Source organism: Dipteris shenzhenensis, chromosome 11 (genome assembly GCF_047967505.1).
Source record: "Dipteris shenzhenensis isolate YYH24624 ecotype China chromosome 11, Dip_SZ_1.0, whole genome shotgun sequence".
Classification (NCBI taxonomy): Eukaryota; Viridiplantae; Streptophyta; class Polypodiopsida; order Gleicheniales; family Dipteridaceae; genus Dipteris; species Dipteris shenzhenensis.
The window spans coordinates 30,127,179-30,144,031 of record NC_141606.1 but is presented as its reverse complement, the minus strand read 5'-3'; the positions used below and the strand labels follow the sequence as shown (position 1 = coordinate 30,144,031).

The following is a 16,853-nucleotide window of genomic DNA, read 5'->3' as shown; positions in this document are numbered from 1 at the left end:
AAGGTGAGGCACGCTGCATTCCAAAGTACCCCCCATGAAACTTAGCCTCGACTTTGCTTAGGTATCAGCAATAAACACGGTGGATCCACAAGAACATGTTCCTAAAAGGGGACAGACCCACAAGAACTTGCCATCGTTTCTTTGCCAAGGACATCGGAAGGAAGCACCAATTCCCTCGCAAGAACCACAGGGACTCACTTGCAAGAACAGCTATGTACATGATGCGAGTACTTCTCCTCCTCCTCAATCATAGGAAATTCCTAAGGAAACTCCTCACCGGGGGCTCCAAAATAGTGACAAGAGAAACTAGAAGAGCATAGGTCACCTTTATGATAGGCCTATAACACACAAACATATACCGAACACTAGAAAAGGGCCGGCAACTGATCTACTTCATCAACACATCTTGCAACAATCGTAACTTCAACCCACACAATTGATTTCTGCTTTTGCAAACAGGAACAACGATCATAGAAGGCTATCATACACAAGAAAGACTCCAGTCTAGCACAAAGTAGGAGCTCCATCCTTCTTCCAATCCCAAGACACAACCTTCATCTTCATGCACTATATGCATCTCATGATATAAGTAGTGTATAGTATATGCATCTCATGATATAAGTAGCATGTAATACATGCATCTTTCCCCTTCATCACATCAACTAACAGAGAAATGGCTATCATAGATGCACTAGTGTCACTAATAGTCCCCACAAGCAAAGTTTCCTTGAAGATAGGCATTTCATCTTTGGCAAGAACAGTTCGCCGCTCTATAAATAATTGCAGTGACTGCATGACAGACATGGATATTTTTTACAAGATGTCTTGGGTGTCCACGTGGGGGTGCTTAGTGGGAAATGCACAATAAGTGAGCTTCTAACTGTGCCCACATAACCCATCTTTCTTTGAAGTCTTGAGATAAACATTGCAAATTCGAGACATACCTTCCTCCCTCATTTTAAGGCAAATATCTTTTAGCTTAGCACATATTTCCCTGCTTTGGGAATGTCGTCTATCCCCCACCAAAAATGAATGCATTCCACCAATGTCAGTCCAATTCTGTCCTGGCTGCTTCCATGCTTGTTCTCTCTCTCATTGCCTCAATCTTCTGCTCTTCCTCCTGCATGTGAGCATCTGCATAGATATTAGACATAAAGACATACGCTGTAGCATCCTTTTCATCCATTTGCACTGCATGTTCAAAGGCGAGTCTTCCAAGCTCCACATTACCCCACTTTCGACAAGCACCCAACACAATGTGCCACACTGCAAGATTGGGATGGAGAGGCATCTTCCTCACGATTGCTACAGCCTCGTGTAATTGGCCTGCACGGCCAAGGAGATCGACCATGCGAGTATAGTGCTCAATTGTTGGAGTGATGCCATAGTCTGTGCTCATTGTCTCAAAGTACTTCTGGCCTTTATGCAGCAGACCTGTGTGACTGCAAACAGAAAGAACACTAAGCAATGTAACCCCGTCTGGTTTTATGCCTTCTCCTCTCATTCTCTCAAGCATATGGAAAACTGTTTCACTTTCTCCACGCTGGGCATATCCTGTGATTAGCGCATTCCAAGAAGCCTCATTTCGGACTGGAAGCTTGCCAAACACTTCCTGAGCTTTCGTAAGCAAGCCACATTTGGCATACATATCCACCAAGGTGTTGCCAACCAAAAGATCTTTTTCCAACATCTCTCGGGAAATCATAGCGTGTATTTCTCCACCCTTGTCTATGGCCCCTATGCTGCCACAGGCTTTCAAGCTACAGACGAGTGTGAGAGCATCTGGACAAACACCCTCCAGTTGCATCTGTTCAAAACAGTTCAGTGCTTCCTTGCCAAGACCATGCTCAGTATATCCTGCAATTAATGCAGTCCATGAGACTACACCTCGAACTGGCAGCTTGTCAAATACTTCCCATGCTTTTGCAAGTGAGCCACATTTGGCATGCATATCCACCAAGGTGTTGCCAACAACAAGAGAGCTTTCCAACCCCTTTCTGGCAATTTCAGCATGTACTTCTTGTCCCTTGTCTACGGCTTGGGTGCTGCCACAAGCTTTCAAGCTGCAAACAAATGCAGAAGCGTCTGGCGTGACACCCTGGAGTTGCATCTGTTTGAAACAGTTCAGGGCTTCCTCACCTAGACCATGCTCAGCATATCCTGTCATCAGTGCAGTCCATGAGACCTCGTCTGGAATTGACAGCTTGTCAAAAACTTCCTGTGCCTGTGCAAGCCAGCCACATTTTGCATATATATCCACCAAGGTGTTGCAAACAAAACGATCTCTTTCCAACCTCATTCTGGCAACCTCAGCGTGTAATTCGCGCCCCTTATCTATGGCTCCTATGCTGCCACAAGCTTTCAAGCAGTGAACAAATGTAAATGCATTTGGAGACACCCCCTCCAGTTGCATCTGTTTGAAGCACTTCAGTGACTCTTCACCAAGACCCTGCTCGGTATATCCTGCAATTAGAGCAGTCCACGAGACAACATCTCGAACTAGAAGCTTGTCAAATGCCTCCCGTGCTTTTGCAACTGCACCACATTTTGTATACATGTCCACCAAGGTGTTGCCAACAAAAGTCTCTCTTTCCAACCCTTTTCTGGCAATCTCAACATGTATTTTTCTGCCCGTGTCTATAATTCCTATGCTACCACAAGCTTTCAAGCTGCAAACAAACGCGAAAGAATTTGGAGGGATGCCATCCTCTCGCATCTGTTCAACACGGTTCAGCACTTCCCCACCAAGACCCTGCTCAGCATATCCTGCAATTAGTGCATTCCAAGAGATTTCATTTCGAACTGGCAGCCTGTCGAATGCCTCCTGTGCTTTTGCAAGCCAGCCGCATTTGGCATACATATCCACCAAGGCATTGCCAACAGAAAGATCTCTTTCAAGACCCTTTTTGGCAATCTCAGCATGTATTTTTTGGCCACTGTCCATGGCTCGTATGCTGCCACAGGCTTTTAAGCTGCAAACAAATGTGACAGCATCTGGGGAGACTCCCTCCTGTTGCATCTGTTCAAAACAATTCAGCACGTTATCATCAAACCCATGCACACAGTACCCTGTGATTAGTGCATTCCATGAGATCGCATTTCGATCGGGAAGATTGTCAAACACTTCCCATGCTTTTGCAAGGGAGCCGCATTTAGCATACATGTCAACCATGCTGTTACCAACAGAAGGATCTCTTTCCAACCCTTTTCTGGCAATCTCAGCATGTATTTTTCTGCCCTTGTTTATAGATCCTATGCTGCCACAAGCTTTCAAGCTGCAGACAAATGTGACAGAATCTGGAGTGATGCCCAACAATTTCATCTGTTGGAAACAGTTCAGAGCTTCATCACCAAGCCCGAGCTCAGCATATCCTGCAATAAGTATGTTCCACGACACTACATCTGGAATTGGCAGCTTGTCAAACACTTCCCATGCTCTTACAAGCGAATTACATTTGACATACATATCCACCAAGGAGTTACCAATAAATCGATTTCTTTCCAACCCATTTCTAGCAATCTCACCATGTATTTCCTCGCCCTTGTCTATGGCTCCTATGCTGCCACAAGCTTTCAAGGTACAAAGAAAAGTGACAGAATTTGGAGAGACACCCTCCAGTTGCATCTGTTCAAAACAGCTTAGCGTTTCCTCACCCATACCATGCTGAGAATATCCTGCCATCAGTGCATTCCAAGAGACTCCATCCTGCACTGGCAGCTTGTCAAATATTTCATGTGCCTTTGTAAGCAAGCCACATTTGGCATACATATCCACCAAGGTGTTGCCAACAAAAATGTCGCTTTCCAACCCTTTTCTGGTAATCTCAGCATGTATTTTTTGGCCTCTCCCCACATCTTTCAGCCTTGCACAAGCCTTCAATACAGCCACGAAAGTATACTTGCTAGGATGTACAGAATCCGCTTGCATTTTCTGGTAGAGGTTGAGGGCATGGTGCGATTTCCCACATCCAACATGCCCCATTATTACAGAAGTCCAAGAAAACACATTCCGATCAACCAACCGGTTAAACACCTGTTCAGCATCGCACATGCTTCCGAGTTGTACAAACACTGGGACAAGGTAATTCCCACTATGATCTTCCAGCCCACTTTTGCACACGTAGGCGTGCAACCGCTTGGTATACGCTATATTTTTAGTTTCTCTGCACTTGTGCAAGATGCAGATAATGTTCTCAACCAAAGGCAATTGGGGCATCCGTTCCATAGACGTGAGTGCCTCCTCCAAGCCGAGTGTCTCCCACCCACTCTTCTCCCACAGTTCTTGTGTTTTAGAGGCATTCACCTGAACTCCAAACCTGAAGCCTGCCTTACCACACTCCTCACGGATTTTAGAGTTTGACCAAGCCTGACGAGTGGTTGCTTTGGTCCTGTACATTCCCTGGCTTTTGGACTTCTTTTCCTAGAGCATGTCTCTAACCCTTCTTAACTGTACAAGCTTTTATCCGTAGAGGTTCCTTGGTGGTCTTATGCTGCTTATCTGGAGATATTGGGTTATTCAGTTAAGATTCACACAGACTCGTCAGACTAGCCAATGCAGAGCTTTACCTGCGCAAATCATTCAGTTCAGACTCGTCGAACACTTACTTTGCTATTTCGGGCATTCCCACCGCTGGGAGGGATCTGTGAAGGACTCCTTCGATAAGTACTCGTTGCAAGGGTTGCTTGTGAAGCGGTATGAGGGCAACTTGCAAAGCCTGACCACAATGAAAACCAAATGCCAGAAGTGGGTGTCGGTGCAGGAGGTGCTAAGCAAAAAACTTTTTTCCTAAACGGTAAAAATCAAGGAAAGCACACCAAGTCCACACTCAAACGATATTACTGAATTACAAAAACTTTTCACTCGGTCCTTAAATGTTAACACATACCAGTACCTGCCCTGGAAGCTTCTTCCACCACTGCAGTGTCTCCCTGCCTCCGCCGTGAAGGCTGGGGAAAACCCACATGAGCTGGCAACAATTGGGGGCAGTCGGAGTATGGATCTCCTCTACGGAAAAATCCCCAGCCCAGAGGGCTGCTGCATGGTTTCGTTGGGTTTGAGGTGGTGTGAGAGTATGAGAGAGATCTCTACGTCCTTCCATCGTCTGGAGGAAACTTGAGCAGGCAGCTCTCTCGGTCTTCTTCTTCTATACCGTCTAATCAACACGACTGCACAAATGCTTAGTATATTGGGACCTTACCTTAGCTTTTTTTTTTTTTGGCCTGTTAGGAGGAGGCCTAAGTGAAGTAGAAGCGAAAATACCTATTTATTTATTTATTTACTTTTAGACTCTCTTTTTGTGTTTGCGTTTAAATTTGCATTTGCACTTGCATTTTTCCCCTATTTCCCTTTCCACACCCCTTTCTGGCCATCATGTTTCACTTTTTGATCTGCCACTACAGGGAGGCCTAAGTGAAGGCGAAGGTGATTCAAAAGTGAAAACGGCCATTTATTTATTTTCTTAAATCACGATTTTTAATTGTTATTTCTCTCCTCTTGAAGTAGTTCAAGCACACTACAATGGCCTCTAATGCCAAGCCACACTGGATCGGCAACAGCACCAGCAAGTGCAAGAACATAATCTAGCCCTAGAGACTCAATTGGCTTACAAGCCATCCAGATAGAGCAGCTTCATGCACTCCTCTGCCAACAGTAGCAACAAAATATCCAACACCAGGAACTACTACGGCAGAGCATATGGCCTCCCCTCCTCTATAGGATCCCGACAAACTCTAAGAGAGACTATTGTATGTTTCCACACATGTCGCCTCACTCGCTCTTTGCTTTTGCACTACCTCCACAACATCTCCACCGCCACCACACAACACAACCTCAATTTCGCACACTCGCTCTCTTTTGTTGCCTTAGACACACTCCTCTGCCGCCACAATAATATGCAATCGCATCCTATCATCACCATGGCCTACTTTCACAAGAACATCGTCCTCCAAGATGATGCTGATATTTTGACTCTCGAGTACTACCCCATAGTCTATAACTGTATGGCGTGGATTCAAGTTATTCATAATTCCTCCATCTTCTCTAACGAGACCCTGATGCTTGAACTTTTGAAACCCAGTGAGTTACTAGACCTATCTCCAACCCACAAACCTTGGCTACAGCAGAGTGGCTACAAATCTATGGCCATAATGACACTAAGTTCATCTTTTAGCGACTTACTATACATAATAGCAAATGCTATCACCCCATAGGCATATTAGCCTTATATAATAATGTCCACAAGGCCATACAAAATATGATTCAAACAGGCATTGGTTTGATGATTCACATGTAGCATGCCCAACAGGTCTATGAGAAGTAGACGTCGATTTTGCATGGGCTATTTTCAACTCCACACGTCTCCTTCCTCCTCCATCTAATCTTGAAGCTGCACATCACCATCTTCTATCACTACTGCCACTGATCCTTCTCATCCATCCACTTCCCAAAACACCACCTCATTGCACGACACAACCACCCACACAACACAATGCAGCACAATAGTCTCTCTGTAGTACGGAGGGTCCAAAAGATATGGGCACTACCACTTGGCATACATTCCTAAAGCCCATACTCTTCTCGAACGTTGAAGGTCTGTACGAGGAAGAAGACAATGAAGAAGTCAATGAGCACCCACATGAAGAGGAGGAATAGCTGCCTTAGGAGCCCCTGCCCAACCACAACACATGGTATCAGGCCATCACATGTTTTGGGTAATCGATGATGTGTTGGACATCAACAAGCGGAAGGGAAAGCTCTAGAGTTTCCAATTAAGCTATAAGGACATAATGCATGCCCTTACAGAAGTAATCCAAAGGAGTTTTTGAAAATTGTAGTGAATAAATCCAAGGGATAACAAAGGCCACTACAAGCACCCAAACCCCAAGTAGGTGCCTATACAAATGCACACATAGGGCTCCAGCATCAGTGGCAGATATTGTCCCTCAAGCACAATGCTTTTTGGTGAACCTATTATTCAGTAGCGTCAATTGACATGTCAACCCTACTTATATGCCTCTACAATGAAGCTGGCCCTAGAAAATTTTGAAACTATGAAGGCCTCTGATCCAAATGTTGCCTCTAATTTTCCACGGCTCAATTTTCCAATAGTTGGTGCCTCTTATGCACTAGCCGCACAAATGGAGGAATTCAACACAACTTTTGCCACCACAATCCTTGATCCAGTCTAAGTTGCATTAATTCGGTCCTTTTTTTTTAATTCGAAAAAAATGCTCAAATATGCGTTTTTTACGATTTCAAACATTTTTTGCTATTTTATTCGTACGAATAACACAGTTTATTCGTATGAGTAAACATAGTATAAACATGCAAGCATTGCCATTTTCGGTATTCATACGAATATGTCCACCTGTCTTCCTTGCCACCTCTGCCACTTGCTTGCCATCCCTGCTACCTCCTGCTTCCCAGCCCTACTACCTCTTGCTTGCTTATGGTACCTACTAGCTGTCTTCATAGGTACCTTCGAGACTCTTGTTTGGATTGACACTCATCTCTCTTGCGAGAGATGTGTGTTGTAGTTTTTCATTTTAGTAATTAATGTTTATTTTGTTTTGTTTTGGTTACGACTGGCACTCATCTCTCTTAGGAGAGTTGTGTGCTGCAGTCTTTTAAAATTATTTAATATTTGTTTTGTGTTGTTGTATTTTAGTGTGTGGACAGATTGGAACTCATCTCTCTTGCGAGAGTTGTGTGCTGCAGTTTGTTTTTGTTGTGTGTTGCAGTTTCAATTTTAATATAAATAATTGTTTTTTACTTGAGGCTGGCACTCATCTCTCTTAAAAGAGTTGTGTGTTGCAGTCTTAGTTTGTATAGAAATGTTTGTTTATAGGAACTCTTGGGCTGGAACTCATCTCTCTTAAGAGAGTTGTGTGTTGCAATCCAAGCTTAGTGATGTTTTCATAGATGCTTATTTTGGCACTCATTTTTCCTTGAGAGTTGTGTGTTGCAGTCTAAGTGTAGATATGTTTTCAAGCACACTTAGTCTGGCATTCAACTGTCCCTTGATAGTTGTGTGTTGCAGTCTAAGTTCGATATCATGCGATGTGCTCTTAGACACTTAGTCTGGCACTCAACTGTCCTTTGATAGTTGTGTGTTGCAGTCTAAGTTAGATATCATGCAATGTGCTTTTAGACACTCAGTCTGGCATTCAGCTGTCCCTTGATAGGTGTGTGTTGCAATCTAAGTTACATATCATGCGATGTGCTCTTAAACACTTAGTCTGGCATCAAATGTCCCTTGATAGTTATGTGTTGTAGTTGAAGCCTAGTGTTAGATGGTGAAGTCCACGGTTAGGGTTATACCTAGGTCATTTTTAATGCATGTTACAAGCTTATTTTTTGTGTTTTGATTTTCTTTAGTCTGTTACATGATGTGAGCTTGAGTTGAGAGGTTATACCTAGGTCATTTCTTAGATTGCTTGCATTGTTAATTGTTATGGCTTAATGAGTTTCTCATTGGACCTGGCACTGAATTCTTTTTTGAATTCTGTGTTGCAGCTTACTGCATTTTAGATGGCTCATGCAGGTGACAAGAGGAGGTTTTAGCAACCTGATCTCACTAAGTTTCAGAGGAAGGTGCTAAAAAATGAGAATGCACACTTCTTAATGAATGTCGATCAAGACATCATTGAGACAACTTTCAACAATGGTGAAAGTGGTGTACAGAATTTGGTGAGGACAATGGTAGAGCATGCAGGGAGGACCTTGCATGGTCGGTTTCCAGATGTATTTACAATAGAGTCTATAGACCAGTATTTGCACCACTTCATGTTGGAGAGTAGACGATGCCTCGGCCAAATAGATCGAGACATCAACTCCTATGACATGAACTGGGAGGGTCTTGTTGTAGAAGCTAGGGTCACGCACATCAAGAATGCATGGCGAGGTTTCAAAGGCAAAGGAGTTGCCTCGTCTGTCCTTCCATCAATGCACCCATGCCCCTAGTCACATGCCACATTGCACCCACCACAACCACAAGCACCACTGTAGCCATGCCATGCATATGCACCAATGCATCGACCATAGCCTGTCTTTCCCGGTATCCCTTTTTCCCAAGTTCTTCCATACCCACAAATAGTTCCTCCACTCAGTCCACGTCTCCTACCACATGCATGCCCACATTTTGCCACATCTTTTGCTTCTCTGTTTGTGCCTCCTGTCACACACGCAGACTAGTTTCCATCTCCTGCATACTTGCCTGCACCAAGAATGCATAATCTATCTGCACAAGTAGATAGATTTCCATCTCCTTCATTCTCACCTACATAAGCACCACCCACATCACATGGCTTGCATGATCATGCACCAGTTGGCAAAACCCATGCGGTCCATACTGCTTCAATGATGAGACATTTGATTCATGCCTAGTGTGGCTGTGGGCACAAGCACATGTGGAACAGTCAACATGTGCAATCTTCTTGTCGCTCCATTTGATCTACACAAGATTTATGCATGTAAGGTGCTGAGGCTTTCTGTGCCCACTGATGCATTAAAGGCGAGAGCCTTGGAAGAAGCCACGTGCTTGGGCAATGTCATACATCTGGGCATCATCCGAGCTATAGGTGTAGTCCATGATGATAATCCAATGATACTATTTTCGTTCTAGAATGGAAATCATTTGGAAAGATGGCTAACCTACCTTGGACATGACAGAAAGCAACCATCTCCGGTGTTTCACAGAGATGATGCAAAAATGCTTGCTAGAGCTCCATGGGTTCGTCAACATGTATTTGATATTTTAAGTGCATTAATTTGCACTATTCATTACATGCACTGACACAATGTCCTCCATAATGATTGCATGCACAAAACATTATGCTACACTTCTCGTAGTCATTCGAGGAAGTGTCTCTGGGCATTTGTGATTGGGGAATTAGTGACTCCGTGCAGCATTAGGAAGCACTATCCAGTATTACCCAATGATAGCGTGCAAAGTTCCATTGCAAGATTTCGCCATGTTGCTCCAGAGTGCCTGTGCACCCAATCCCCCACCTTTTGATGTTGCACAGGATGTGTACGCTATGTCTCATCACATCTTGAAGATCTTAGAAATTTGTGCACCATCGACCAGTACTAGACCCGCAGAAGCTCTAATCAGGCGTCTACGACGATTTGCGATTCAGGGAAAGTTAGCACAACCGAATAGATGTCCAAGCATTGCTGATTTTCATGGGGTTTTTGACATTGCTCCAAGATGTGGCATACAACTCAGTCCAAACCAAGGACTGTGTTACGAGCAAATGATTGTGTTATAAGAATTGGAATTATCCCATTAATTTAATCCTTCAGTATTTAGTTTAGTGATATCCAGTATAGGTGGGGGATCCCCCCACCTGTTGCACATGCAACAGGTGAGGGGGGCGATGCCCCCCCTCCCCCTCCCCGCCCCCGCCCCCTCCCCGCCCCCTCCCCCTCCCCCTTGCCCCTCGCCCGCCCCGTCCCCTTGCCTGCCCCGCCCCCTTCCCCTCCCCTGCGCCCGCCCCCTTCCCCTCCCCCTTTCACCCCGTCCCCGTCGGCTCGACGGGGACGGGGGGAAGGGGGAGGGGAAGGGGGCGGGCGCAGGGGAGGGGGCTCGACAGGGAGGGGGGGAAGGGGAGGGGAAGGGGGCGGTCGGCGGGGGAGGGGAAGGGGGTGGGGCGGGTGGGGGGGCGGGGAAGGGGGCGGGGCGGGCGCGGGGGAGGGGGGCTTGACGGGGAGGGGGGGAAGAGCAGACGGGGAGGGGGGGAAGGGGGAGGGGAAGGGGACAGGGCGGGGGGGGCAAGGGGGAGGGGGGGCGAGGGGAGGGGGAGGGGGCGGGGGCGGGGGCGGGGAGGGGGAGGGGGGGCGATGCCCCCCTCACCTGTTGCGTGCGCAACAGGTGGGGGGTGAGGGGGGGGGAAGGGGGAGGGTAAGGGGGCGGGCGCGGGGGAGGGGGCTCGACGGGGAAGGGGGGGGAAGGGGAGGGGAAGGGGGCAGGCGCGGGGAGGGGAAGGGGGCGGGGCGGGGGGGGCAAGGGGGAGAGGAAGGGGGCGGGGGGAGGGGGAGTGACAGGGGGGCGAGGGGAGGGGGCGGGGCAGGGGAGAGGAGGGGCAGCGGCAGGGAAAGGGGAGGGGGCGGGGAGGGAAGGGGAGGGGGGATCCCCACCTATTGCATGCACAACAGGTGGGGGGCCCCCACCTGTTGCGCATGCAACAGGGGCCCCCTCCCCCACCGTCGCCCCATCCCCTCCCGCTCCCCCTTCCCCATGCCCTCCCCCTCCCTCGCCCCTTTCCCTCCCCGCGCCCTGTCTCCTCAAAATTAAAAAGTTAAAATAAATAAAACTTTTAAAAAAATAAAAAATTAAATTAAATTTTAAATATAAAAATAAACTAATTAATTAAAATAAAATAATTAAAAAAGGAAAAAAATTATTTTATTTTAAAAATTAAAAATAAATAAAACTTAAAATAATATTTAATTAAAAATTTATTTAATATTTTGAGTTTGAAAATCATTGTAATTCTCATTTTTTATTTTTGATTGTTTTTCAGAAAACTAAGGCTTCCAGTTTTGGTTCCAAGGTGTCTTTCAAATATCTTGAACATGCTTGTATTTTATGGAGCACAAATCAAAGTATTTTTTGGTGATCACTGCAGAGAATATATCAAGCGCGAAATATTCTACAGAGGCAGTAAGAAATGGTGGCATGGTCTCAAACATCAACATTAAAGAAATCAATTTGATAGAAGTTGTGTGCAAAGGAAAGAATGACGAGGTGGTTTACAAGTTACGAGTTACTCCGAAGCACTTCTTGAAGCCATTACTAGATTCAATTGAGGGATCCCAAGAATTACTTAGTGCCTTAGAAGCATTGAAGAAAATGTGGGATGCATTTCCAAGTGGTGGTGTTGTACCTTCAGCAGCAGTAAGTACACCATCTATAACATATAACCCTCAAGTACCGTCAATATCTGTGGCGGTAACTCCGGTAACTCCGGCAAGTGTAACTACAGTATCTCCAACTGTACCTACACCATCGACTGCTGCAACTACAGGAACAAGAAGGAGTGATCGTGGAGCAGATTCAAGTTCTACAGCTATTCCCAGAAAGAGAGCAAAAATAACTCCTACTCCACGTGCAGATCGTTCAAGTGCAGGCTATTTAAAACCAGGCGAAAAATTGGATAGCGATGAAGAGGAGGATCCACAAGAAGAAGATACAAGTCTCGAAGACTTTTCTATAAGTGTGGCAGACTTACATCCTCCAGAGGATGAGGGATACATTTTAAGATTTTCACAATTCAGCGTGGCCACAATGCTTATTGATCGAGCTTCGTTGTTCACAAATCAAAGAAAGCTCGATAAGATATTTGCATGCAAATTGTATGAAGATACGAGGAAAACAAGAACTCCAGTTGCCACTAATATCACTCTTCGTCCTATGGCATTTAAGAACTTCAAGAAGATGATCCTACATTGCCTGATGTCACATTTCAAAAGCGCGTGGACTTTCTTGATGCTTTTGAGAACTTTAGAAGGAGTGACTTTGTTCATGGAGAGGCTTTGTACCAAAGCCGATATGGGAGTGACATCGAGAAGAGATACATGTTGGCAAAGAATAGATTCTTGGAATGATGCAGGTTTGAGCCCATTGATGGGCAACACTTTTATGAAGCTTGCAGGATCGCCCTTGATGAGGGAAGAAAAGGAAACTTGCCACAGATTGAGTGGATGGACAAGCTTCAATGGGTCATTTGTCATATATGCATATTTAATGATGACTCGAAGTACATTCTAGAATCAGAAAGGCTGAATTCTGCTCCATTTAGATTGAAAAAAAGCTCTTCTCTTTCTGAGACCTTGATAAAGGCAAGGGAGTTATGGATGGGCTGTGGAAAGCCACAAACAGTGAAGGGTAGGAGACCTACATCTGAGTACATGGCAAAGAGGACTCGGTTCTATAGATCAAGGTGTTGTAAGCAATACTCAAGGCATACCAGGTAATAAGGTTGAGGCAAAGGATTTGAACACCGCCATTGCAAAATACAGGGATGTTACTTGCATTGTCTTCCGCGAGGACTCAGTGTTTCAGAGCATCGTGGATGTTTGCCAAACAGGGAAGATATCCTTTGAGGCACCAGAGCACATTGCAACTCAGAGGAAAGAAATAAAGAAACCGATGTCTATTGTTTGGTGGAGAGCATTAAGGTTTGTTCCAGATGCAATAACAGAAGAAGTATGCAAGAAGATCCTAAGTGGTGGCTGCTTCTTTGGAAAGAAGAGCAAGCATAGCAACTTAGATGAAGTGGTCACCCGAATGATTCAAAGTGAGGCTGCTCTCTCGGCACTATTATTTTTATTGAAATCTGATGATGAGTTAGCTAGCAAGTCAATTAATGTGGATAAGAAGAAAGCACTTAGCCTAGGTCAACTCCTTGAAAAGACATGGGCTAGAAAGTGGTTGGCTTCAATGGATGCAGATGCCACACCAACAAAGGATCTAAGAGCTAAAATGCCAAAGGTTGTTGAGACAAAATATATGGACATTAAGAAAAAGGCCTTGCAGTCCACTACCCAAGGTAGAGCAATTGGTGGTTTAGATGATGGTTCATTCAGCTTCTCTTATGATATCCTGCTATCAGAGAATGATACAAAATTTGCACACATCAATGGCATTGATACAAAGCATTTCATAACAATCAGCAGTAATGCTTGGGAGAAGCCATGCGTATTTTTCATAGATGAATTGCAAGACCTTGCAATGTCACGGATAGTTGAACTTGTGTGGTTTATCGTAGAAGGTCCTATGGCAGATAAGAAAAGATCAACGTTGGTCCTGTTCATGATAGAATCACAAAGGGATGCCTTATATGTGAGTTTGACATCTGCATTTGGGTATTTACTTTCAAAAGTATACCATGGTATAGTCCTACGTAATCATATGACTGTCTTGGAAGGCACTGCCATTCAAGTCTTGCAGCCTTTCTTGATGTGCTTCTTATCGAGGGGTGGTGGCAATCTAATCCAAATTCCTTTAAGGACTCTCAAGCTTCATTACTTTGAGGACAATAAGGTTAAGATTGATGCAGCAATGGTGGATTACAAAAAGCCGATGGATCCTAATGTGATACTAGAGATGACAAAGAATTTATTGAATGATGGGTGGGAAGTAGCATTGTATCGAATGGGTTTTGCTGCTGAGAAATTGCTACGCCAAGGTAGAAATGTAAATGTCATTGATACCCCCCATCAAATTGAGTTCTTTGACACATCTTACAGTTGCACTACGTTCTTTGAAGAGGAAAATGTCAAAGAAGAGGGTAGTGAGTCTGAGGGTGATGATTCTAGCTCAGGTGATGATGAGGATGAAAGCTCTGCATCCGATGACTTACGGCAAGAAGAAATCTGCACAAAGAATAAGGGTGATCAATTGTCAACTAGAGTCAAGGAGGTTCCACTCATCATACGAGAAGGCTCGCGGCAGTAAGAAGTTACAATGGTACAGCACGTCACAGGAAAAGGTAAGGCTAAAGAGGTGGAAGCACTTCCCTTAAAATTAAAAGTGAGGAAGGCACCCTTGATCTTAGGTGAAGGACATGCAAGTGGATCGATCTTGGGTGAAGGACAGGCAAGTGGATCAAGCAAGGAAGCCTTACTCAAAGAAGGTATGGATGAGGCAAAGCATGACCAGGAGGAGTTACCAGGAGGCATAGATGGTTCTTCAACCATGACCTTACAGACTCCAGAGCAGCCTACTAGTCAGGAACCTAGTAGCCGTACCAAGAACTTGGTCATGAGACTCTAGAGCAACCTACTAGTCAGGTGCTTGGAACTGAAGAGCAAACTAGTGAGGACCTTGCTACTGAGACTCCAGTCTTAGAGCAACCTATTAGTCAGGACCCTGGTAGTCAATTTTTCATGTGCACCTCTTGAAACCTTTCCATGGAGACCGACCAGTTTGACCTATTTTAGAGGATACATCGTTGCTTCAAGGAGAGACCCAGCTCTTAGAGCCAGACCAGATCATTGATCAACAAATCACTCAAACGAGACGTGGAAACTCGTATCCTATTTATCTTTTTACATTTAGAAACCACCCCGTTGAGGATGCTAAGTGGATGCCCGAGCGATATTTTTGCCAGTACCCTGATTTATTGACTACTTTTTTGTCACACAATTGAGGGCAATTGCGATTTCAAGCAAGAGGGATGTTATGAGAATTGGAATTATCCCATTAATTTAATCCTTCAGTATTTAGTTAAGTGAGATCCAGCATTTTTGTCGCGCAGTTGATGCATGTGTGCTCGCGATTCCGTAGTGATGCATGTGTGCTACATGGCTGGATATACGACTGTGGCAGCGACTGTACGAGTGTGTAGCATTGTGTGTACCACTTATGCGATGACGGTATGTGTAGCATGTGTGCACCATCCATACAATTTTATTCATGTGTAGCATAAGGTGCACCATGAGATGGTATGCGTCGCATGTGTGCACCATTCATATGTGATTTATTGATTTCGTGTTGCTCTAATACTGAAAGGTTGATTGATTGTGGTGATTAATTCCAAGGTTATCTTATGCTTGAAATATTTCATTACTATTAATCATGTGAATTCAAGGGAAGAGTAATCGATTGGGTGATGTCATCTGGCAAGCATGATCCGCCATATTTTGGGCGCGTAGGCGCAACTCCAATGATGCGGGGATGAATAAGGCTTATGCCTAATTTTTGATATTACAAAAGCTTATGTACATATTTGAATTTTAGATTATTAATGGCTTGGCTAAGTGTATAAACCAAAGTTAGAAAAAGCTTTATTTTTAGTGGCTGCTGGTCCAATGGATGATGACACCATGCAAGGTGACCCACTCTCTCTTCGGCAAGTACAGAGGCTATGCCCATCAGAGTTCATAAGAAACACATTGTTTCTTTGATCTGTCCGAAAATGCTAGGAATAAATATGCACAGGCCTCGCACAGGCCAAGTTGTCAGACTTGGCCCACATCCTTCTCCAGCAAGTGGAAGGGAGCATCCCCAACAACTAGCAAATACCCATGTTTTTCATTCAGGAGGTGTATGTGTACGACATCTTGCATCGATGTGTGGATTGGAACATCATTCATGGAAGAATGAGTGATAAAAATAGAGAGACGTGGATTCATTTATTTTCAAAGAATATACTCAAATTGAAAATCATTCATTCATATTCTATTGAAAGAATATTAAATATTCATTCAAATGAAAGTGTAAGAATGAGACAAGTGTTCTAATAACCTTTAAAATTGTAAATTCATACACCTTTAAAACTTTTTGTATTCTTTCACATTCTATTGAAATAATATTAAATATTCATTCAAAGAAAGTGTGAGAATACAAACACAAAATAAAATCATATTTCTCACAAGAGATCTAAGGAACTCAACACGGCGATCCTAGAACTCCCACAAACAAATTTCATAGACACAAAAACAAGCACATTTCTCATAAGAGATCTAAGGAACTCAACAAGGAGATCCTAGAACTCCCATAAACAAATTTCATAGATACAAAAACAAGCACATTTCTCACAAGAGATCTAAGGAACTCAACAAGGAGATCCTAGAACTCCCACAAATAAATTTCATAGACATAAAAACAAGCACATTTCTCACAAGAGATCTAAGAAACTCAACAAGAAGATCTTAGAACTCCCACAATTTCTCATAAGAGATCTAAGGAACGCAACAAGGAGATCCTAGAACTCCCACAAACAAATTTCATAGACACAAAACAAGCACATTTCTCACAAGAGATCGAAGGAACTCAACAAGGAGATCCTAGAACTCCCACAAACAAATTTCATAGACACAAAAAAAAACACATTTCTCACAAGAG

The 16,853-nt window shown here is 44.3% G+C and overlaps 1 protein-coding gene across 3 annotated transcripts; it reads right to left on the bottom strand.

Annotated features, from left to right (window-relative positions):
• Positions 1-899: 899 nt before the first annotated feature.
• On the bottom strand, positions 900-4,548 carry LOC147896883 (pentatricopeptide repeat-containing protein At2g39620-like). 3 transcript variants are annotated; one of them, XM_087381693.1, is made up of 2 exons: positions 1,301-4,548; positions 900-1,120 (listed from the first exon to the last, which is right to left on the bottom strand). In XM_087381693.1, the coding sequence occupies exons 1-2, from the start codon at positions 4,394-4,396 to the stop codon at positions 1,049-1,051; spliced, it is 3,168 nt and encodes a 1,055-aa protein (XP_087237819.1). In that variant the 5' UTR covers positions 4,397-4,548; the 3' UTR covers positions 900-1,048. The 3 variants fall into 3 exon arrangements, with proteins under 3 accessions (XP_087237819.1, XP_087237818.1, XP_087237820.1); XM_087381694.1 differs by having other exon boundaries at positions 953-1,134; XM_087381692.1 differs by having other exon boundaries at positions 900-4,548.
• Positions 4,549-16,853: the final 12,305 nt, after the last annotated feature.

Coding starts and splice junctions, on each gene's coding strand:
- LOC147896883 (XM_087381692.1), bottom strand. CDS start 4,396: ATGTACAGGACCAAAGCAACCACTCGTCAGGCTTGGTCAAACTCTAAA.